At 44.9% G+C, this 24,425-nt stretch overlaps 2 protein-coding genes across 4 annotated transcripts in view; one reads left to right on the top strand and one right to left on the bottom strand.

Moving 5' to 3' along the window:
• MIB1 (MIB E3 ubiquitin protein ligase 1) overlaps window positions 1–1,588 on the bottom strand; it is an 85,298-nt gene extending 83,710 nt beyond the window's left edge. Inside the window, exon 1 of one of the 2 annotated variants that reach the window (XM_069853958.1) lies at window positions 1,317–1,588. In XM_069853958.1, coding sequence (XP_069710059.1) covers window positions 1,317–1,545 — 229 coding nt within the window. In that variant the 5' untranslated portion in view covers window positions 1,546–1,588. The remainder of the gene's footprint in view (window positions 1–1,316) is intronic. The other variant, XM_069853957.1, reaches the window with a different exon arrangement.
• A 13,324-nt stretch (window positions 1,589–14,912) lies between these two features.
• ABHD3 (abhydrolase domain containing 3, phospholipase) overlaps window positions 14,913–24,425 on the top strand; it is a 28,129-nt gene continuing 18,616 nt past the window's right edge. For both annotated transcript variants that reach the window (XM_069853950.1, XM_069853948.1), the window contains exons 1-4: window positions 14,913–15,097; window positions 17,418–17,581; window positions 19,890–20,072; window positions 21,842–21,887. In XM_069853950.1, coding sequence (XP_069710051.1) covers window positions 14,951–15,097; window positions 17,418–17,581; window positions 19,890–20,072; window positions 21,842–21,887 — 540 coding nt within the window. In that variant the 5' untranslated portion in view covers window positions 14,913–14,950. The remainder of the gene's footprint in view (window positions 15,098–17,417; window positions 17,582–19,889; window positions 20,073–21,841; window positions 21,888–24,425) is intronic.

The raw sequence follows: 24,425 nt of genomic DNA, 5'->3' as shown, positions 1-24,425 counted from the left end.
TAAACTTAAAGCATAAATATCAAGAAGTCAAGTAAGTAAAAGAATGAACAAATGCTTTTATTTTTCCTGGTACTTCATCTGGCTTACAGCAGGTCTGGCAATACAGATAAAAAACATCACAAGACAAAACAGTGTTTTAACCACTTAATTCAATCTTTCACAAAAAGGTGCTACAGCTCTTGTCCGCAATCCTACCTACACTTGACTCAGAATGACTTTTACTATTTAATGAGACAGCTCTAAAATATAAATCCACGAGGAGTGGGGTGTGAAAACCAAAGCAAAACCCTGAGGCAGCATCCTTGATTCCCTCCCTCCACTGCCCAGCACACCGGGAGCGTGTCCTCTATGGCAGATTACTTTTTCCTCGTCTATCTCAACCCTGAAATCCCAGGACAACTTCTCGTCTTGCCACAGACACACACTATATATTTATTCCAGTGTATAGGATGGAGACTCCCTTCTTATGAGGAGTCACATGGAAAAGATGAGAAGTAATGAGTATAAGTTGCTCCTGGGGAAATTCCGATTGGATTCCAGAAGAAAGCTTTACACCATGAGAATAGTTAAACGTTGGAATAATCTCCACAGGGAAATGGTAGACTCCTCTACACTGGACACTTAAAGCTCAGCTTGACAGGGCGCTGAGCCATTTCGTTCATACTATACATCACCTAAAAAGGCTGGACCAAATGATCCTCGAGGTCTCTTCCAACCTGGCGTGCTATAAGTCTCTGAAATGCTCCACATCACTTTGTGAAACAAGGCACTTAAAGTCAGGAAAAACAAACAAACACAGGAGTAAGGTAGCACAGTGGCTTGAAATGCCAGGAGTAATAGAGAATAAACCTATTATATATGAACTGCCAGGGATCACCCCAGTAAGGGGTACAGGACTTGTGACCAAGGAACAAGTAAAGTCACAGTAAAGAGATTCTTCAAGAATCAAGGACCAAGATCATCCCTGAGGTCCCTTCCAACCTGGCATTCTATGATTCCAAGTCAGCACCTACGTATCCATACAGATCCAGATCTCCACGTGCAGCTGTGCCAAAAGAAGGGGATATCAGACCGTCACCCCCCAAAAGCACCCAAAGGGCAATTGAAAAGGGAAAGGAGGGGGGGGCCCAAAGGGGGAGAAGGGGGGAGTCACCCCTATAGGGGGAGAAGGCGGGGGGGGAGTCACCCCTATAGGGGGAGAAGGGGGGGGGGAGTCACCCCTATAGGGGGAGAAGGGGGGGGGGAGTCACCCCTATAGGGGGAGAAGGGGGGGGGGGGAGTCACCCCCGGAAGGGAAGGGCCCCCGCCCCGCTCACCGGTGGGCGCGCTGTCGAGGATGCGGAGGTCGTAGGCGCCGGAGCAGCGGTAGTTGGCGGCGGTGCCGTTGTCCCAGACCACCACCACCTCCTCGGGGCTCTCGAAGCTGCGCACGGTGCCCACGTGCCCCTCACCGCCGTCCTGCTTCCCCCACTTCCAGTCGGGGCCCCGCACCACGCGCGCCCCGACCCCCTCCACCATCACCCGGTTGTTCCTCGCGCTGCTCATCCCGCCGGCGCCGCGCGGCGACGGGAGCGGCCCCGGGCACCGCGCGGGGACCCCGGGGCGGGGCGCGGGCACCGGGCGGCGGCGCCGGGGCGGGGGAGGCGGCGGCGCGATGCTGGCGCGGCGGGAGCGGCCTCCGCCCGGCTCCCTCCCTTCTGCCTCTCCTTCCCTCCGCCCTCGCTAGGCGCCCATCGCCGGCGCTGCCCCCCGGCCCGCGCCGACCGACCGACCGACGCTACATCCGGGCACTGCGGCCGCGGCGCCGGCGGCACCAGGGAGACCGAGCGGCGGCGCCAGCGCACGCCCCGCTCGCCAATCGGCGCTACCCGCGCTGCGCATGCGCCGGGCCCGCCAATCGGCGCCCGCTTCCTGGGTGGCGGCGTTGAGTGCACCCTTAGGAAGTTTGCTGGGTGGCGGTGTAGATCTGCTGGAGGGTCGGGAGGCTCTGCAAAGGGATCTGAACAGGCTGGACCGCTGGGCTGAGATCAATGGCATGAGGTTTAGCAAGGCCAAATGCCGGGTCCTGCACTTGGCGCACAACAACCCTGTGCAGTGCTACAGACTAGGAGAAGCCTGTCTAGAAAGCTGCCTGGAGGAGAGGAACCTGGGGGTGTTGGTTGACAGTGACTGAACATGAGCCAGCAGTGTGCCCAGGTGGCCAAGAAGGCCAATGGCATCTTGGCTTGTATCAGAAACAGCGTGACCAGCAGGTCCAGGGAGGTTATTCTCCCTCTGTACTCGGCACTGGTGAGACCGCTCCTCGAATCCTGTGTTCAGTTCTGGGCCCCTCACCGCAAGAAGGATGTTGAGGCTCTGGAGCGAGTCCAGAGAAGAGAAACGAAGCCGGTGAAGGGGCTGGAGAACAGGCCTTATGAGGAGCGGCTGAGAGAGCTGGGGTTGTTTAGCCTGGAGAAGAGGAGGCTGAGGGGAGACCTCATTGCTCTCTACAACTGCCTGGATGAAGGTTGTGGAGAGAAGGGAGCTGGCCTCTTCTCCCAAGTGACAGGGGACAGGACAAGAGGGAATGGCCTCAAGCTCCGCCAGGGGAGGTTCAGACTTGACATTGGGAAAAAGGTTTTCACAGAAAGGGTCATTGGACACTGGAACAGGCTACGCAGGGAGGGGGTTGATTCATCTTCCCTGGAGGTGTTTAAGGGACGGGTGAACGAGGCGCTGAGGGGCATGGTTTAGTGTTTGATAGGAATGGTTGGACTCGATGATCCAGTGGGTCTTTTCCCACCTGGTGATTCTATGAGTCTCTGACGCGCCCTCCAATCAGCGCCCGCCTTTCCCCGAGGCTCCGCCCACCAACTGGGGCCTGAACCCCCCGCGCACTGCGCATGCGCCGCGCCTCGCCCTCCAATCAGCGCCCGCCTCTCCCCGCTGCCCCGCCCCCACTCGGCACATGCGCCTCGCTCCCCATGAGCTGTAGTTCTTTAGCCCAAGAGCTTTTCTTCCCTGGGGTTCCGGTTCTTAAGTCAGCAAGAGGGGCAATCTGTGCCTCCACCTGCCCTTCCCACCTTGGGTATCCCTCACGGAGGATCTATCTACTTGAACCCTGAGTACCGCCTTGCAGTGCAGTTCTCCAGAAGTTGCCCTCTCAAGACACTCAAGGATTTCCTTTAACTCCATGCATTCTGGCTAACCTTATATAGGACATGAATCTTCATTTTAAAAATGGTCCTCTGACTAGTTTTGTCCAGTGTCACCTTTTTAAAGGCATCCATCTTAAAGGACAAACGAGTCTGAATCGGACAAAAGATTAACATTTCTTAGTTGACTGGGAAACAGCTGATAAAAGGTGGCCCAGCTAACCTTGTGTCCTGATTTTTACTGTTCCTTGTGCTTCCTTCCACCTTTGCGGTTATTAATATGGTTGGAAGAGTCTATGAGATCATTTCCTGACTTCTCTTCAGTAGTTTTCTCACAATATGTATAGCAGAGCAGAATAATATGAACACGTAACCACCAGACTACCACCACATTCCTCACATAATTCGTTCCTTCCTAATCCATGCTAAAGCTAAAGAATGCTGCCTTAAACACGAAATTCTGTCCTGACGATAGGCACTCCCAATCAGCATCCGATTTCTGCTTCTGCAAACCTCAAAACGCTAACAAATACCGCCCTAGGAAAGCAGGCAACTGCCAGGTAATTTGAGTTTTCCTGCAGAGCTTCTCCCTTTGCAGAAGCTACCCACAGCTTCTACTACCTTATAACATTTGGTCCATGTAATTGAAATTATAATACATGACAGGATTTCCCAGAAATTCTGTAGAGTTCTTGAGCTGTTGCAGGATGTAGCTAGAGTCCCATCAACAGCCATAACATTCCCATCAGCTTGATTCTACTTCTTTGTGGTTTGTATATATTTTGTGTGTATTTTGTACATGGGCAAGTATAAAGGTTCGTGCATATCTACAGAGAACTCAGAGCACCTTTTTCTATTACTCTTTGATAGGGTTGGATAAAAAAGTATTTTTGCAACGAGGAAATGTGTGCCAGGATCATAGACTCACAGAATAGTTTGGGTTGGAAGGGAAATTAAAGATCATCTAATTCCAACCCCCCTGCCATGGGCAGGGACACCTCCCACTAGATCAAGTTGTCCAAGGACCCATCAACCTGGCCTTGAACACCTCTGGGGCTGGGGCAGCCACAACTTCCCTGGGCAACCTGTGCCAGTGCCTCACCACTCTCATGGTGAAGAAATTCCTCCTTATGTCTAGTGTAAATCTGGCTCTCTCCAGTTTATACCCATCGCCCCTCACCCTATCAGTAGAAGCCTTTGTAATCAGTCCCTCTCCAGCTTTCCTGTAGCCCCTTCAGGTCCTGGGAGGTCACTATAAGGTCTCCTCGGAGCCTTCTCTTCTCCAGGCTGAACAACCCCAACTCTCTCAGCCTGTCCTCGTATAGAAGGTGCTCCCTCTGCTACCCAATGAAGCCTGAGATTAGAATTCGTTCTCCTGGAGAGAATCAGAAGAGTTCATCCCTTACATTTCTTTTTTAAAAAATTTCTAAATTATAGACCTCCAGAGAGTCTCCTGCTGAACTGCGTGTGAACAGATACTATCCTGGAGATGCTTCTTTGATAATCAGAGGACTAGGAAACGTAACATATGAAGTAAGGCTGAGACAACTGGGTTATTTCAGCCTTGAGAAGAGAAGGCTTAGGGGAGACTTTATTACCATGTACCAGTATATAAAGAATGTCTACCAAGAGGACGGAGACTCACCTGGAAAAGACAAGGAGTAATGGGTATAAGGTGCTCCTGGAGAGATTCTGATTGGATCCCAGAAGAAGACTTTTCACCATGAGAACAGTTAAACATTGGAATAATCACCCTGGGAAGTGGTCGATTCCTCTACACTGTACATTTTTAAGGCTCAGCTTGACAGGGTTCTGGACCATCTAATTTAATCTATTTATCACCTAAATTGTTGTACCAGATGATCCCTGAGGTCCCTTCCAACCTGGCATTTTATGATTCTCTGATTCTCTCTGGATAATCCTTCTCCTGAGCACCCCTGCTCTGTCTGTCCCAATAGCCCCTGCCTCTCCTACCATCATGGTTTAGCCCCAGGTGGCAACAGAGAACCGTCTTGCTGCCCATTCACTCCTCCAGACACCACCCCCTGCCTTCAACAGTGGGATGAGGAGGAGAATTGGAAACAAAGAAGGTAAAACTAGTGGGTTGATATAAAAACAGTGTACCAGGACAGCAAAGGAGGAGAAAAACAATAACAACAAGATAATACACAAAGCAAATGATGCTGAACCAATGCTGTGAAATCAAAAAATACTGTCTAAAACATTCATACTGGAGTTATCATGTGGTTTATTTCTTTGCTTTTTGGGTCTGCAATCTAGAAATCCTACTCATAAGCCTTCCCAAATTTAGCACCAGCAAAGGTATGGGACCTATGTTCTTTTCTGCCATCCCTGTTTCTGTAGGAGAACACCAGGGCAGAGCAGTGATGCCTTAAACTGCTGCAGCAGAAGCAACCAAAGCTTATCTGCCAAAGATCTCATTTATCTGACCTGTGCTGCTGTAACTAAACACTGCTACCTGCCTTGTGGAGGCAGTGCTGGCTTTGAATACCTCAGCTAATCATGGCAGAGCGTTTTAATCACCAGCTGGAGGATGGCAATCCACAGTGCTTTAGGCATACTTCCCTGTAATTGCTAAGATTCACTAATATGCATTCAGCGCAGGAATATGGATGCATAAAAAGAACTGCAGAACAGGTTCCCTTCTGGCCACCCAAAATTACGTACATTGCTGAGTCACGCCATCCTCCAGCTGGTGATTATGGTCTTCCTTACTACTTCCTGCCAAATTAGAGCAATCCAGTGTGGGGCCATAAGGGAAGAAGTCTGGTTTATGCAGAATTCAGCACTGTGCATAACCTAATGACATCCTTTTAAACACCTTGTTATTGTTGCACACCATATTTTCTTTTTTGTTAATAGCTCCTAGAGGGTAAGACAACCCTTGGAAGCACAGGAAATAGGACTTTGGAGTTAATCCAGTCTATGTCCCTGTTCATCTAATCCATTCCTGAGAGCCACTTGCCTATACCCTGCCTTGTTGCCTTTTGGTTCTGCAAAATGTCATGCTCTAGCAGAGAATCCTAATAGAAGTATTTGCATGGACTGAATAGAGACTTTGATCAAAGGTTTCTAGACTGTCTTGCTTGAGTAAAGCTGAACTTGCAATGTCAGATCTGGAACACACAAAGCAGAGAGGGGACTGTGCCTTTTGCGGGAGAGAATGCCACGTAAAAAGCCAGCTTTTATGTGGTTAAGGAGGGAAAAAAACCAACGTCTTGGATAGACAATTATTAACTCATGGAGTTTTGAGGTTTTGTTCACTGTCTTGCACAAATCCTGAGTTCTCAGAATTCATCATATGAAGGAGATATATAAATGGCTTCCTAGGAGTTGAGAAAGAGCATCTAGTTTACATATAATAAGCAGATTGTAGCTTTCTTTTTAAAATACAAAGGTAGAGCTTATTAATATATACCAATCTGAGTCAAAAAACTCTGTCTCCTCAGTTCAAGACTCTATAATAGCATGAGCAGTTTTCTTAGTCCTCCTCTTAAAAATTATAGAATCATAGAATCACTAGGTTGGAAAAGACCTTTGAGATCATCAACTGCAACCATACCTGTCCACTACTAAATCATATCCCTAAGCACCTCATCTACCCACCTTTTAAACACCTCCCTGGGCAGCCTCTGCCAGTGCTTGATGATCCTTTCTGTGAAGAAATTTTTCCTAATGTCCAGTCTGAACTTCCCCTGATGCAGCTTGAGGCCATTCCCACTTGTCCTATCACCTGTCACTTGGGAGAAGAGACCAAGACCCACCTCTCTACAGCCGCCTTTCAGGTAGCTGTAGAAAGCAATAAGGTCTCCCCTCAGCCTCTTCTTCTCAAGGCTAAACAACTCCAGTTCCCTCAGCCTTTCCTCGTAAAACTTGTTCTCCAGCCCCTTCACACTGGATTTTTATTTTCTGGTTTTCCCCCAAAGGAGTTTCAATAATGCATTTTCTTTCCTGTGGACAAAAGTATTAGGAAAAGGAACTAGGAAACAGTAAGCAACTTTCTTGGGTTTATTGAAATACACCTACTCTTCTGGGTGGAACTAATTCGACTAACTGCAGAAAAAATATGGAAATATTGTCAAATGAGATGAAAACTTCTGGTTTACTAAAAAAACGTACCCCAAATGTAATTTTTTTTAAAAAAAATGAAAAGTATGTAATCACTCTCCACAGAAACTTCTGGTCTGATGAACATGCCACATATTTTTAAATTAAAACATACATGATGTATATTTTCCAGAAGCTGAAGAACCAGGTAGGAACTTTAGGCCGTATCTTGTTTATCCATAGATTAATGTAGGACAAAACCTTAATTCCTCAGACTCTGCTGCCATCACGTGGCCATCCCCTCTCTCGCATTAATGCTGAAAGACACTTCTGGTAACTATTGCACTGTATTTCCACTGCTTTATTTACTGGATTTATTGTCCATAATACAATCCAATTGCTTCCTCAGTTTTCAGAAATGTCATGAATAATTGGCAAGTTTTTTTCTAGTTTTTGCAGACTGAAGTATTTTTTAGTCCCAGGTAGTGAGCAAGCTGTCGCGCAGCACAGCAAATTGCTTTGGTGGGTTTGGTTTTCACTGTGCTCTGCTACCCTCTTTGAAACTGTTAATTCGAACACATATATTAACCCACAGTGTCCATGCCACTGTTTCCTTCCGTAAGGAGTTTTCTCTGCAACTTCTTTTCTAGGAAGGAAAAACAGCTGAGTAGAGAAAAGAATATAAATGCATCACTTCGTTTTTCTTCTGTGAAACAAACTAATCCCATGGGGATCTGCAAAAAAGAAGGACTTTATTCCTGTGTCTGGCTAAAAATAATCATTATGTTGAAAAAAGCATTTTCAGATAAAGAAGATTATCTTTCCCTAAGCAGAGCATCCTGGGATCTTCTCCCTTAGTTAAGGCTTTCAGTTTTACTAGGCTGAACTATCTTGAGTGGAAAGAAAAATATACCTGTACAGTTAGGCTTGAGGTTATAAATATTCAAAGACAAAAGAAAAGAAGTGAAAATTCCACGGCAATCTAGGGCACAGACATGATACCATGTACTCATGTTTGCATATCTATACCAATTCTACTTCAGCACACCTCGCAATGTAGACTTACCTGGTATTTCCAAGTGTTTAGTCACTGAGTGATGTTTAATTCATAGATGATTTTTAAATTAGATGATGCTTTGGAAAGTAGGATTAATTTCTTCCTGGTATTAAGTTTCCTGATTGTAAAGATTGCAAAGAAAGTACTTACCTGAATTTCTCACGTGTAGTCGGAACCAGCTAGGTCATATTTTTAGATTGATGGGAAAATAAACTGTCCGCAGGTGTCATCAACATATTTTAAGAGTGTTCTGTAATTATGTGCATGAGAATTTTTGTTGCAATTAACGTGACTACTCGTGTGCTTACAGGTCTTTATTGTATTACAAAGGCATTCAATATACACTAAGTGTTGCCTGAAGCACTTAATGACTTAATGACAATGACTTAAGCACTGAAAAACATCTATGTTTAATTTTAATAATCTGCTAGAATATTATGTAGTACTGAAAAGTATTAGTTTCTTACTAAAACAGGTAACATAAAGGAAAATTTAGTAACATAAATAGTGGCATAAAGGAAATATTTTTAATATACATCTTATTTAAGAGGATGTCTAATGCTAATAAATATTTTTCACTATTAACTTGGTAAAGAAAATCCAAGAAATTTCCTAAATGAAGAAGATTCATTGGATGTACTTCTGAGTCCACTGGATTCAGCTGGAGCCAAGCTATTGATGTAGGTACAACAAGAGTTCACCAAACATATGGAAGTTGTTGGTTTGGAGTTTTTTTAATTAATATAAAGCATTCTAAAATGCTTTTGGTTTGTGTTTGAAATGCAAGATGCAAATTTTTATCCACTTTGAAGTGTTTATATAGGAATGAAAATAGGTAAATAAAAATGAAAATGCTTCACTTCAATCTACAATTTTCAGATCCAGGAGGAAATATACCCTAGATTCAATGTCCAGATCTACTGTACTCTTATGAAAATTTTTCAAGTTCTCTGTCAGCTTCTGATACCTTGTTTAATGAAACAATTAATTTGCTCACTTTCGATTTATTTTATACTGGACTGTCTCATACTTCCAGTTTTCAGCATGATGTGCATTGTCATCTTTGGTTTCTGAAAAAAATCCCAATAAATTTTAAGTTAATTCACATTTCTGAGAATTATACACAGCTATATCTCACAGCATTCTAACCTTTATTTTAACTCTTCTGTGAACATTTTAATTGACACAAAGCAAAGGTCATCAGCTCTATTTAATACAATGATGAGTGAAATTGGTCTGATCCTCTACTGATCATGATTTTACATTTAGCAGTTTGCCAGCTGTATTCAGATGCAGGGTCCTGGTTTCATGTAGACTGGATCCTGCAAGAATCATTCCAAGGAGGACAAATATTGGGCAGTCTTACTGCTGCAGCGGCTCTTGAAATACCTCATGCTGAAACACTGCATGCTGAGAAATACCTCGTGAGGGAGTGGAGACAAACATGGAAGAAAAAGATAGGGATGCACAGGAATATGGACATAATAGTAAGAGTAGCAAAGTGAAAGAAGGGGACAAAAAGAAGCCACTATTCCTAATGTCACAGTCATTGATTTTTTTCATGAGTACCAAGACTACAAACATAAACACAGCCTGGCTTCTTCCTCTTAAATTTGAAGAGCATCCAACATAGAACATTTACATTGACTTCAATGATTCTCTACTTCATTCGCACTTTAAGGACAGGAAAATCTATAATATGCATGGGAAGTCTGGAGAAATGCTGACTTGGATTTTTCAAATGCACTTTCTTTCCTCCCATTCCACCGCTGATAATAAATATCAGGAACAGCCAGTGCCCTCTTCCCTGCATCGATGGAAAACTTTTAAAACATTTTATATTGGAGCTATTTAAGTATTCCATAGACAGGTCAGGCTGGCACAAAGATATTATTCCCATTTTGGTAGATGAATGCTGAAGTTTAACAGATATTACAAGAATATAAGCAAACAGAAACTCAAATGCGAAACTCTTAGGTTAAAAGTCCCTCCTCAGAGGTGCTGCAGCACCTTTTGAAATCAATTCCAAGAGTGGGGCTACAGTGAACTGCACTGGGACCAGCTTGCCATTGTCCCCTGGAACGTCAGTAAGGACATGAGAACTCCCCTCCAAACCCCAAATGATCACAGAACCACCTCCCCTAACAAAAAATAAAATACAGACAACATAGCACAAGTGTAGCCTCCTGGATAAAAACGTGAATCAAGCTGTGACTAATTGGTTCGGTAAGTTATTATCTATTGCTTAAGCAAAATAAATTGAGAGACAGTACGGAAGAACAATCCTGTGCCCTTTCCTTTCTGCCTAATCTACAATCCATTAGAGCTGGGTTGACGCAATCATTTTATGAAGCACTTAGGGAGCAGAGAGCATAGCGCAAACAGCAAATGTCTCTGGGAATGTAGGACTGTGTTCCTCTGGAAAAAAAAAATGCCATAAGGGTTCAAAACACCATAGTGACCATCTTGTTTTCTTCCCACACAGACAATCTGCAATCACTAAAACACTTGGAAGTGCTTGTAATATGAACAGAATGCAGCCTTTTATTTTTTCAGCTCAGCAAAATGTGTTGTAGGCCAAAGGATAAACTTTTAAAGACTGGAAAAAAAAAACCCAACCCACTGGAACTGGAGGATCTGATGGGGATTGCTTAAAACAGAAGGAAGTTATTACTGTTGCTGCTATCAACGGTGTAGCAATATGCTTACACAGGAATAAGAAACCCTCAGCCCTTCTCAGGACATGCAATTTCTTTCAGTGTTCCTACTGCACGTCATATACGCCTGACATTGTTAACACCTCCATGAGTAAGCAATACAGAGTAGTGGTGGCCAAAGACCAGGTAAATCTCATAAACGTTTGTGTATGGATCTTGTTTTGTACATTCAGTCTCTCTAGATTGTAGCCCAAATCATTAAACTGCTGGGCTTGTATGCTTCAGAAGGGTTTCTCTAACTGTCAACAGCCGTGCATACACTTCCACTTTTCAGTCAAACTCATATATGTATTTATAAGCCTTCTAGTCCCACAGATATGTGCTGTGTCCTCTTTCTCAATCATCTGGGGTTTGGAGATTTTTCTTTTCTTTAGTTTTTGGGTGGTTCAAGGGCTCTCCAGCTTAATGGGGAAAGGACTTGAGTATGGGAGAACAGTCCACTGCGAGCAACAACCAACTTCCTTCTTGGGAAGTAGCAGGTTCCTCTGCATCCTGAAGTCTAGTCCCTCAGTTCAGCCAAATTAGCATCTCCAAAGGTTCCTAAATTCTTCTTGTTGATGAAGCCTACGTGTTCTCAGAAGTAAACTGTCTACTCCAGCTGCTCACTCTGGAGCATTCCTCCACAGTAAACCCTTTTTCATCTGGGGTGTACAGCAAACATTCCCAACAAGGCAGGACCAAGACCTGGGTATGGCTGTTGTCCCTAAGTATAAGCAGTGGAAGCGCAGTGTTTATGACAAAAGGCTTTCTATCCATTCAGTTTCCTTTTTCTGTAACTGCTGCAGGGAAAAAAAAAAGAAAACAACAAAACCCAGATCCTTACTAGGCTCTGCTCACCAATTCCCATACGCTTTTCAATGGCTGCAGTGGCCCTGCTGATGTGTTTCTGTAAACTTTGTACAGCAGAATGGATAGGAACAATAGGCATTATTAAATTTCTTCAAAACATTACAATATACTCTTACTAGTTTACCTTTCTTAATATAGTACCAATTAATTACTTTGTATACTTTTATCTTTTTGATCCTTTAATGAAAAAGTCTTAAAATTGTTCAAACTGCTTCTACAGTTCCAGAGAAGAAAAAGAAGGTGAGAAGTAGAAGTTTTCTGCTTGTCACACAGAATGGTAAAAGATGCTTGATGTTTCCAAATCCCACATCCAAATTAGCAATGCAATCAGAAACAACCATGTGATTGCAAAGTCTTTAGATGTATCAATGGATTTTCATTACAGTTGTCAAAGCAGGGCTGGAATCCACTGCTGCTGCACCAAAGTGGAGTGCTTGATCACCCATTATGAACACAGTAGCACTCTTTCATACTGCACAGAAAGCCAAAGACGCTTTCATTATTTCTCTAAGTTAAGCTGTGGCCCAATGTCCCAGAGCCTGTCACCCACCACTATTTCATGGTCAACAAGAAAAAGTTGTGCCCATATGCTTTATGTCAGAGGAGAATCTCTCTGGTAAGTTCTGTCCAGGTGAGGAGAAGAAATTGAAATACGCCACATCTCATTTTCTGGTCTTACGTTGTCTTTTTTTTTTTTGGTTCTGATACCTAATTCAATTAGATATTTTAATTTGGATATAGGAAAAAAAACCACAGATAAAGATTGTAGTGAAGAGACTCACTGAGCAAATTCTGCCTTCTCTCACCAATTCATGGAGCTGAGGCGTAAAATAAGGAGAAAGAAAATATTTCTGTTTCCTGAGGTGAGTGCACACATCTCAGACAGCAGATGCTCAGCTCCAGGATCTTTGCGTTATCAGCTGTGCTTGCAGGGCTTTGCCAAGGAAAAGACGCAGATACTGCATGTCTTTTTCTGAAGCTGAAGGGGGAAGCATCTGAGTTAGCAGACATGTGAGGGCCTCCATGCAACAATTCACACAGCTGAGAAGGGAGCAGAATTTCTCTCAGGAGCTAGAGAATACATCTACTCTCTTTTGATCCTCACTAACATCTTGTAACAGCAGTTAGCAGTGGAAAAGCAGTTGCACACTTCAGTCTCACTTAAAATGTTTCGACAAGTATTGCTGATTAACCAGTGCCGCACCTGGAAGTCCCAGTGTCCCTTCATCATCTTGGATGATAGCAGGACTTGTGTCCCAATAATTGCATTGGGGAAGGGGACACGCTGCCTGTCCAGGAGTGACTGAGCCTCCACACACCTGCATCACCCGCTCCTGATGGTTTCAGATGGGTCCCTCTCACCTTCCCACACACACCCTGCCTGAGGGAAGGTGCAGGTGGGAGGTGGCACCGAAGGCACCCCAGGAAGGCGCCTGCCGTGAGGAGGGTGATGCCAGTGGCTGTGCTGTGGAGGAGCTGTCCCTGCCAGCCAAGGTGCCCCTTGCCACCAAAGGGCTGCACCCTGCTGCTTTCCTCAGGGTTTCATAGAATCATTAAGGTTGGAAAAGACCTCTAAGATCATCCAGTCCGTCCAAACATCAGCCCAACTCCACTGTGCCTACTACACCCTGTCCCAAAGTGTCACATCTACTTGCGTTTTGAACGCCCCCCAGGGACGGACATTCCACTGTTTCCCTGGGCAGCCTCTTCCAGTGCTTCACCACTCTATTGGCAAATAATTTGTTTCCAATATCCAATCTACACCTCCCCTGGTGCAACTTGAAGCCATTTCCTCTCATCCAATCACTTGTGAATTGGGAGAAAAGACCAGCACCCAGCTGGCTACAACCTCCTTTCGGGTGGTTGTAAAGAGCAATAAGGTCTCCTCTCAGCTGCCTCTTCTCCAGCCTAAACAACCCCAGTTCCCTCAAGAAGTTTCTAAGACTTGTGCTCCAGACCCTTCCCCAATCTCGTTGCCCTCCTCTGGACACACTCCAGCACCTCAATGTTTAGTATCTTCATCAATGATATTGACAGCGAGATCGAGTGCACCCTCAGCAAGTTTGTAGATGACACCAAGCTGAGTGGTGTAGTTGCCACATCAGAAGGATGGGATGTCATCCAGAGGGACATGAACAGGCTGGAGAAGTGGGCCTGTGAGAACCTCATGAGGTTCAACAAGGCCAAGTGCAAGGTGTCCTACACCTGGGTTGGGGCAATCCCCGATTTCAGTACAGGATGGGGGATGATGTGATTGAGAGCTGCCGTGCAGAGAAGGACTTGGGGGTGCTGGTTGATCAGAAGCTTGACATGAGCCAGCAACGTGTGCTCACAGCCCAGAAGGCCAACCTTGTCCTGGGCTGCATCAAAAGAAGGGTGGCCAGCAGGGTGAGGAAGGTGATTCTGCCCTTCTATTCCTTTCTTGTGAGACCCCATCTGGAGTATTGTGTCCAGTTCTGGAATCCTCAACATAAGAAGGATATGGAATCGTTGGAACAGGTCCAGAGGAGGGCTACAAGGATGATCAGAGGGCTGGAGCACCTTCCATACGAGGACAGGCTGAGAGAGTTGGGGTTGTTCAGCCTGGAGAAGAGAAGGCTCCGAGGAGACCTTATAGTGACCTTCCAGTACCTGAAGGGGCTACAGGAAAGCTGGGGCAGGACTGTTTGTGAAGGCCTGTAGTGATAGGACAAGAGGCAATGGTTATGAACTAGACAGGGGCAGATTTAGACTGGACACAAGGAAGAATTTCTTCACCGTGAGAGCGGTGAGGCACTGGCACAGGTTGCCCAGGGAAGATGCCCCATCCCTGCAGGTGTTCAAGCCAGGTGGAATGGGGCTTTGGGCAGCCTGATCCGGTGGGAGGTGTCCCAGCCCACAGCAAGGGGTGGGACTGGATGGGCTTTCAGGTCCCGTCCAACCCAAACCGCTGTGTGACGCCGCCTCCGGGCCGCCCCCCTCTCAGCGCGGGGCCCGCCGGGCGCCATCGCTGCGCGCCGCGGGCGGCCGGGGCGGTGCTGCAGCCGGAGGGAGGTGGATCCTCCTTCCCCTACTCCTCCCCCTCCTCTTCCCCCGCCTCCTTCCCCCCCTCGCCCCCCCGCCCGGCCCGGCGGCGCCGCGGGGCCATGGACTGGCAGGTGCTGACCAGGGAGCTGTCGCTGTACCTGGAGAGCCAGGTGCGCGTGGGGCTGCTCGGCTCCGGCGTGGGCTTGTCCCTCGTGCTGGGCTTCGGCGTCGCCTACGCCTGCTACTACCTGAGCAGCATCGCCAAGGTGAGCGGGAGGGCGGCGGGGACGAGGGGCACCGGCACGGGGACGCCCGACCCCGCCGCGAGAAGGGGGACACCCGCCGCCATATGGGGACACCTGTCTTGAGGAGGGGACGCACCCCCGTCCCGGCACGGGGACACCCAGCACGACTCGGGGACACTCGTCCCGACGTGGGGACACCTGTCCCCGTGAGGGTACAACCCATCCCGACAAGGGGACATCCCGTCCCGACGTGGGGACACCCATCTCGAAAAGGGGACATCCCGTCCCAGCAAGGGGACACCGAGGGGACACCCATCTTGACAAGGGGACATCCCATCCTGACAAGGGAACCCCCATTGCGACAAGGGGACACCAAGGGGACACCCATGCTGACAAGGGGACATCTCGTCCCGACAAGGGGACAGCAAGGGGACATCTCATCCCAACAAGGGGACACCCATTGCAACCAGGGGACATCAAGGGTTCACCCATCCTGACAAGGAGACATCCCATCCTGACATGGGGACACCGAGGGGGGCACCCATCTCGACAAGGGGACATCCCATCCTGACAAGGGGACAGCAATTGCGACATGGGAACACCCCTCGCGACAAGGTGACACCAAAGGCACACCCATCTCGACAAGGGGACACCCGTCCTGACAAAGTCACATCCACCCACTCCTCCCAGGGGAGGCAGCCGGTGCCCCACAGGTGTCCCCCTGTCCTCCCTCTGCCACTGCTGCTCCGACGTCCCGGTGGCTGAACCCCCCCCGGGGCCAGCTCTGTGTCCCCCACTTTGCCCCATTCCCGGGAATCACTAAGGCGTCTCCTGCCTTCGCCCCTGCTCCTGGGCGAGTGCCTGCCTGGTCCTACCAGGCAGAGAGAGAAGGAGCTTTGGTCTGTTGAGATCCTTGGAATGCCGTCCTGCCACAAGCAGAGCTCGTCTGGGGCGATGGGTTTGAAAGGGGGGTCAGGAGCCTCCCTCCATGACAGGACGAGACTTTAGGACAAGAGGGAAATGGCCTCAAGTTGTGCCAGGGGAGGTTTAGATTGGATATCAGGAAAAAAATCTGTGCCAATAGAATAGTGAAGTGCTGGAAGAGGCTGCCCAGGGAAGTGGTGGAGCGTCTTCCTTCCCTTGGGGGTGTTAAAAAAGCGTGTAGATGTGGCACCTTGGGACGTGGTTTAGTAGGCACGGTGGGGTTGTGTTGATGTCTGGACTTGATTCTCTTAGGCAGAGATCTTTTCCAACCTTAACTGTTCGATGATTCTATGAACAAACCCCGACCTGTTCGCTGGTTTAACTGCAGGGCAGGTAATAAAAGTGGTTTGCTGCCCTGTGTCTGCCTACGGTGCCATCGTGAACACCTTTGGAGCTGCTATCACAGTGCTTTCAGGGGCTCAGAAACGCTGTACATCTTCTCATCAGCGGTGGTTTCGCAAATGAATTAGGCATTTGCAAATGACTTGGATACGGCAAGCCTGTGATCTGATCTAAAGTGGCCCCATGGTGACAGCACCTCGTTGAATGCTTAAGCAACTGGAAAATATGCCTATCAAAAGATTTATGGCTGTTGAGGGCATGTGTGTTGCCACAGCACTTCACAGAACCACTGAGAACACAGCCTTCACCTAGAAGAGGGCTCTTGATTTTGGTCAAAGGAGAAAAATGTAGGATCAGGATGACGTACCACTGCTCTGTGTGTATGTAATGGTTTTCTTCAAAGCGTCTACCATTGTCCTGTTTAACACTTGCATGTTGGAGAGTCAGTGTGAAAGGGAAATTTAAGAAATGTGGTTGCTGAAATGTGAGATGTTTGGTACACAGGGGTTTGCAGGTTAATTGGCATACAAACAGGTGCTGTAAGAAAAATTTCTGTATGCGGAGCATCGTTAGAGATGAATAACCACGCAGTTGTGATGTGAGATGAGAGGAGAGATGTCCTAACAGGTAAAAATAGGTACTGCAGGTGCACAAAGTATACGGATGAAGCATCATTTCTGTGTATCATGGAGTCAGTAAAATCTTTCTCGCTTACTGTGAGACAGGAGGGTTTCAGTTTGTCAGTGAAAGATACAGCGCTGGGAAAAGAGGAGCTAGAAGAGCATGTTATGAGAAATAGGTAAGGAATCCATTACGTTTAGTGGGTTTCACTTTTCAGTTGGGCATTTTGGCATTTTGTTTGGGTTTGGCTTACTTATCTCTTTATTGAAAATGATTATATGAAATAAATCAGTTCACTGGGAGAGGATTTAAACAAGCTTTCATTTCTTTCTTTCTTCCTTTGTTAGTTTGTTTTATATGAATGCCTGTGCCTGACTGTAGTCTCTCTTCCTAGAAACCCCAGCTGGTGGCCAGCAACGACCGTTTTTGCCGCTTTCTTGAGGAATATTGCCCCGTTGTGACAGAAACTTACTATCCCACGATTTGGTGCTGGGAAGGTCGGGTGCAGACGCTCCTGCGTCCCTTTATCACATCTAGACCCCAAGTACAGTACAGGAAGTAAGTGCCTTTCTTCTGGAAAGTAATTGATTTGGTAGCCAGTATTTACCTTAGTCCAACTGTACCACAGCTACCGTCATTGCTCAAGCTTGTGCTCATTTTTTTTTGCGCTATGTCCACTTTTACGACTCCGTCCTAGGCTTGGAACCATCTCTGTCATGGATTCAATATACGTTAGGTTTAAAAGGTCAAGGTTCCCAAATGGCCCTATTTTAGCTTCAGAGAGTCATGGAGCACTGAAATATTGATTACAATATAGGAGCTGATGGGGGTGTATGTTTACAGGATCACACAATGGTTGAGGTTGGGACGGACCTCTGTAGGTCACCTAATCCATCCTATTCCCCTGCTTACACAGGGCCACCTAGAGCCAGTTGTCCTAGACCGTATTGAGACACCTTTTGAATATCCCTAAGGATGGTGACTCCACAACCTCCCTGGGCAACCTGTACCAGTGCCTAGTCACCCTCACTGTGAAAAATTGTTTCCTGATGTTCAGAGGGAGGCTCCTGTGTTTCAGTGTGTGCCCATTGCCTCTGATCCCACTGCTGGGCACCACTGACAAAAGCCTGGCTCTGTCCTCTTTGCGCCCTCCCTTCAGGTATTCAGACACATTGATAAGATTCCCCCAAGCCTTTTCTTCTCTAAGCTGATCAGTCCCAGCTCTCTCAGCCTTTCCTCACAGAGATGCTCCCATCCCTTCATTATATTCCTAGCCCTTTGCTGGACTCTCCAGTACGTCCATGTCTCCCTTGTAGTGTGGAGCTCAGAAATGGACAGAATACTTCAGCTGTGGCCACACCAACGCTGAATAGAGGGGAAGAATCACATCTCTTGCCCTGCTGGTAATACTCCTCCTAATGCAGCCCAGGAGGCTGTTGGCCTTCTATCCTGCAGGGGTGCATTGGTGGCTTTGGTGGCTCCTCTTCAATGTGGTGCTCACCAGAAGCCCCGTATCCTTTTCTGCCAAGCTGCTTTCCAGTTGGTCAGCCCTGAGCCTGTATTGGTAGAGGGGGTTGTTCCTTCCCCAGTGCAGGAATTTGCACTTCCCCTCACTGAACTTCATCAAGTTCTCATCACCCATTTCCCCAGCCTGTTGAGGTCCCTCTGGATGGCAGCACAATCATCTGATGTGTCAAATATCCCCATATCTGTCCATTGAACCAACATGTTCAACCTTAACCATAGCATGGCCACATTCAGCCTTGTTTTGAATGTGTAAAACTTCTAGGATTTTCAGAGTGTCTTTTACCTGTGGGGTTTGTCTTGTGTTCTTTGTTACCTAAATTCTAAGAGGGAAAAAATACTGTCTTTATTGTTTGTCCTCAGCTGATCTCTCTCGCACAGAAATGAGACTTAGTTTGGCAAATGAGGCATTTGGCACAAGACCTAAGGAAAAGTACTTTTATGTGCCGGAACCTGGATGCAGCACAAGTTGTTTCAGCTCTGTTTGCATGGTAGAATAGATTTAGCATTTAGCAGCTTCCCTTAGTTTTAGTAACTAGGAAACATTTCAGTGGCACGGCCATGTCCACTTTTTCTAGCCCTTCTTGTGTACTCTCTGTTTCGAGGTTTGCAAGGGAAGAAACATAGTTCCATGGGTCAATGCTTATTTTGCACCATTTGAGATTGTGTTGACAGTACACACCAGCATTGCATCTACTTCCCAGTACTGAAAAAGGGCAAAGCTGAGCTAGTGAGTCCAACAAGGCTGACAGACAAGCTTTAAAATCCCGAGTAGGTGCTATCAAGACTTACAAATGAAAAATCAGATGCAAGATAGGCTTTAAATTTTGGTAGTTCCTATACCAACTCTCTTGTACAAGATCTTCATTGCCAGAAAAGAGGGAAGATGCTGTATATTTCCAAAAAAAAAGGCTGAAACCTGCTTTTCATTGTTTAATGCATGCTTAGCTTCTTGGGATATTGTCACAAGTCCTGCATTCTTAAGATATATGTTTTAAGAGCGCATTCTAGTAAAGTTTGTGGAGATAATGGCTTTAAATTGGAGGGGGGAAGATTTACATTAGACATTAGGAAGAAATTCTTCATGATGAGGGTGGTGAGGCACTGGCACAGGTTGCCGAGGGAAGCTGTGGATGCCCCATCCTTGGAAGTGTTCAAGGCCAGGCTGGATGGGGCTCTGAACAACCTGATCTAGCGGAACGTGTCCCTCCCCATGGCAGCGAGGTTGGAATTGGAAGATCTTTAGAGGTCTCTTTGAACCCAAACCATTCTATGATTCTATGATGCATAAATGCATATATTTTTCAATCTAATCAGTGTTGTCTTGAAATGTGCCTTTCAGCGAGCTCATTAAAACAGCAGATGGAGGACAGATTTCGTTGGATTGGTTTGATAATAATGACAGCTTATATTATCCGGATGCCAGCACAAGACCCACTGTCCTGTTATTGCCTGGCCTGACAGGAACAAGCAAGGAATCCTACATTCTTCATATGATCCACCAAAGCAAAACCCTGGGATATAGGTGCAGTTGTATTTCATTGCTAATGTTTTAACTTCTAATAAGATTAAATATAAGTATGTATATGTGTAAGTTACCTTCCTTAGGCAAATGAGATGGTAGTTTATGTAAGGAAGTATTATTAGTTATAATGACAGTAGAATTATGTAACAGGCAGTACATTCAGAAAGGCAGTTTTAATATCTACAGGCTTGCGCCAGAGACTGCAGTGAAAGTGAGAGAAGTCTGCACAGGCCTTTGCTGCTGCTTCTCATGCTACGATATCAGTATTTGTGTTACCTTTGCACTTTCTAGAGAAGGGGTTTGTATCCAGCTCCGAGAAGACTCATGTGGACAGGTTGCTGGCAGCGGGCCTCGGGGGAGGTCAGCTTCTGAGTGCCAAGATTGCTTGATTCAGAAGCCTCAAATACATGAGTGCAGAAAGGGGAGCTAGCCTGCTCTTAGTGGTGGTAGTTAAGGAAGAGGTTTGTCACCTCTTAATTGTCACCGCTTAATTTAGGTTTGTTATTAAGGCTTCCTGCCAGAGTTGGGTAAAATAAGTAGATTAGTCCATGAGTAGATTCCTTTATGCAATCAAATTGCTGCTACTGTGCTTTAAAATACATTGTCATTGTTCCAGGATCTGTATTTGGAATATTACATTTTGTCTTTGCAGATTGGCTTCTAGTACTGACTATAATAAGTTCTTCAAATGTCTCTATGTGAGCGCTTATGTACGTGTCTGGCTATTTGCTCTCTGTTTGGAGGTTTAGAAAACTGCTTTACTAAATGATGAAAGCAAAGTAGCACTTTAACTGGTCACAGTACTTTTAAAATCACTTTAAAACTTACCAGTAAAAAATCAGGGGAGGAAAGCCCTCAGATCATCAACTTCTTAGTATTCATTTTTTAAGTATTCTTGAGAGAAATATCTGCATTTGTTCACCTAAGAAAAGAAGGCAGAGCATTAAAAAGGAGAGCTTTAGGTCAATAAATGCTAATTCAATAAAATGCTAATTTTTTTTTTTTTTGAACAGCAGCATCTGAGAAATACTTGGTATAAGTAAATTTTTTTATCTTTAACTCATCTGAAATGTGTGTCTTTATTTAACAAAATTATTACAGTGAAATGGTAGACAGGAACAGAGAAATAAGATTTATTAAAAAAACATAGATCCTAAATCAAGGCAATAGTGCTGGAAAATTCAGTGACCTCACAAGCTCAGAGAGAAGAGAAACTTCTGCTAGTCCAGACAAAAAACATTCCCATCCCCAAGAACCTGCAGCTGAGATGCAGCTGTCGTTATAATTTTGATTTGGCACATTACTTGCTATTTACTACAATTATGTAGCTTTGGAGGTTGTCCACACATGGATCTCTGACATTCTCTTTCAGAGCTCTGCTTTAGGCTCAGCCCTGGACAGGCAGAGTTTATGGCTCGAAGTTGGCCAGCTCAGAGCGCAGGCAGAACAAGATGCTTGTGCCATCTTCAGGTGACCCCGTGTGGCTTCAGGGAACCTCTCTGGCTCTCATCCTGCAACCCAAACTCAACCAGCAAATCGTGGAGCTCATAGAGAGTCCAACTGACCTCAGTGAACTGTGTTTTGGTATAAAAGTTGTTCCACGCAGGTCAGACTTTAGGATCCATAGAACTATAGGTATTTATGTACTGGATTTATTCATAGCTTTGGCTCATTTTTCTTTATGCGTTTTCAGTTTCATTTGTGTTTTAGTTGCCTTTTCTAGTGAAATGTACAATGTGCGTAACCGAATTTACTTTCTCAATTTCTAGATGTGTGGTTTTTAACAATCGGGGAACTGCTGGTGAGGAGCTATTGGTAAGGATGACTTTTAAGATAAACATCTCTCACATATAAGCAGTATAAATTAAATATGGATTCATTTTTGTCTATTTGTACAGCTGGATTTAAATGAGAGAAACTCACAGCATCTGTTGAAAATGCAGAGAGGAGAATCTGGTCATCTGGTGGATCAATCATGTACCAGTATTCATCTTTTATTTGAAATTTCAAAGAGGCCAACTGGTCAAAACTCAGTTTTTGTAAACATTTCGGTTTAGGAAATAATTTTAATTCTTCATATCTTGTTATGATTTAACCCCAGCCAGCAATTAAGCACCACGCAGCTGGTTGCTCCCTTCGTGGCTCCCAGTGGGATGGGGGAGAGAATGGGAAGAGTAAAAATGAGGCAAATCGTGTGTTGAGATAAGAACAGTTTAATAACCGAAATTTATTATTATTAATAATAAATTGTAACGAAAAGGAAAATAACAAAAAAGAGAAAGAGGTAAACCCCAAGAAAGACAAGTGATGCAAATGCAAAACAGTTGACTGATGCCAGCCGGTTCCCAAGCAGCGCCCCTGGCTGGCTGCCCCCGGTTTATATACACAGCATGACGTCGTACGGTGTGAAACATCCCTTTGGCTGCGTGGGGACACCTGTCCCAGCTGTGCCCCCCCTAGCTTCCCGTGTACCCCCAGCCTTCTCACTGGCAGGGCAGGGGGAGAAGCTGAGAAGTCCTTGACTTAATGTAAGCGCTGCTGAGCAGCAGCTAAAACCTCAGTGTGTTGTCAAGGTTATTCTCATCCTAAATCCAAAACATAGCGCTATACCAGCTACTAGGGAGAAAATTAATTCCATCCCAGCTGACACACTTCTAATACTAAAATGAACAATCCTTGCCCATTTCTTTTCAAAAATACTACAGTATCTAAAATGCACAGATACAAGGAATTCTACTAAACCAATGGAATTTTCTCTAGTTGTTTTAACATAGAAATCCAAATAAAAACTATCATAATTACTTTCCCAGTTGGCGATATGAGTTTAAAATAGACTTTGATATGGTTAAAAAAGTTGTGCTATTAAAATGGATCTATATTATCTGCTAATGAGTTAATGAGTGATAGCCATATCCTAAAAGTTAAACATGTTCTTGTAATTTTCTCAGCGATTATGACACAAACTCAGTGACAAAAGACATTTTGTGTCTTTGCAACAGACATATCGTGTTTGCTTAGAAAGAACTGGCAATTCCACAAATGAGAAAGTCTTGAAGCTGAATGTTTTCTGCAGCCAGGGGCAAGGCATGATGAAATATTGCTGAATAAGCTTTGTTTCCTCACATGCGTTTTGTTGACAGTTCTGCAGCTGGAATGAATGTGCATAATACTCGGTATTGTTTTGCATTTTTTAATCCCCTGGATTCAAACTTTCAAAAGCTCAGAATGTTTTCCCATAATCAGATAAGGCATTTCAATGCAAATATTGCCATGTTAAGAGTAGTTTTCTGCATAGTTTGGGAGACGGACCCACAAAGCAGTTTTGTGACACACAAAGTCCTTATTGATGAATTTTTGAATCGTTAGGAGAAAAGATCTCTTGTTTGGATGCATTGTGTGTATTTTACTGTAATCGGATTTACATCTTTAAGCTTTATAAGATCTTACTGTGAAGCAAACCAGCTGAAATTATCACATTTTCTGCAAAGGGGTTTCTACATTTTAATATAAAATCCCTAGTTAATGAGTTTGACGCACAGTTGAGCACCACAACAGAAATTAGTCATGCAAGTACTTCTTTTTTCTAGTCTTTTTAAAGATGGACTCGAATTTACATCCAATAAATACAGTATTTAAAGAATCAATTTTAAAATTATGTTCTCATTTGTTATTGAAAGTCAGTGTGAATTATTGTTATCAAATATGAGGTTGACCACAGCCAATGTGCGCTAAGATGGTGTTTTAAAATATCTTCATACAATGAGTAGACAGGCAGACATGAAAGTGTCACGAATTACCTGAAATCAAACCACAGCACATCTCTGTAGTTTTATAAACTTTTAATCAAATACACTTTCACTTAGAATACATTAGACCCCAGTTGCCAAAAATAATTTATTTTTCCTTGTAAAGTTGACAATTAAGATAAAACACATTCACACTGTTTATAATGAATAGGGTGAAGAGTGATTCACGTGGATAACAACTGGAAATGCAACATAAATGCAAATGAAAAACACTTCCATTTCAATTATACAGATTTAGCTTTTCTTTCCTTTTTTTTTTAATCTTTGACTTCAGTATTTCAATATTCTTGTTAAATGTACTTTAAGTAATTAGTTTCATCTAATTAGGCTTGTTAAAATCGCCCACAAATATCCAGGCTGTTTAATGGAAAGCAACTTAAAAAATACACCCTTGAAAAACATTGTTGATTCAGGCAACAAATAGGTTCAATTAACTCATAAGAAAGTATTTTTATGTTTAGTTTTAATACTTATACTGAATTTTGACAAGCCAGCCACTACCTATAGTTAAGTCAAGGTCACTAACACGTTAGCAACTCTATAGCTA

Source organism: Phaenicophaeus curvirostris, chromosome 3 (assembly GCF_032191515.1).
Source record: "Phaenicophaeus curvirostris isolate KB17595 chromosome 3, BPBGC_Pcur_1.0, whole genome shotgun sequence".
Classification (NCBI taxonomy): domain Eukaryota; kingdom Metazoa; phylum Chordata; class Aves; order Cuculiformes; family Cuculidae; genus Phaenicophaeus; species Phaenicophaeus curvirostris.
The sequence above is the reverse complement of the archived record's forward strand: the minus strand, read 5'-3'. Positions and strand labels throughout refer to the sequence as shown.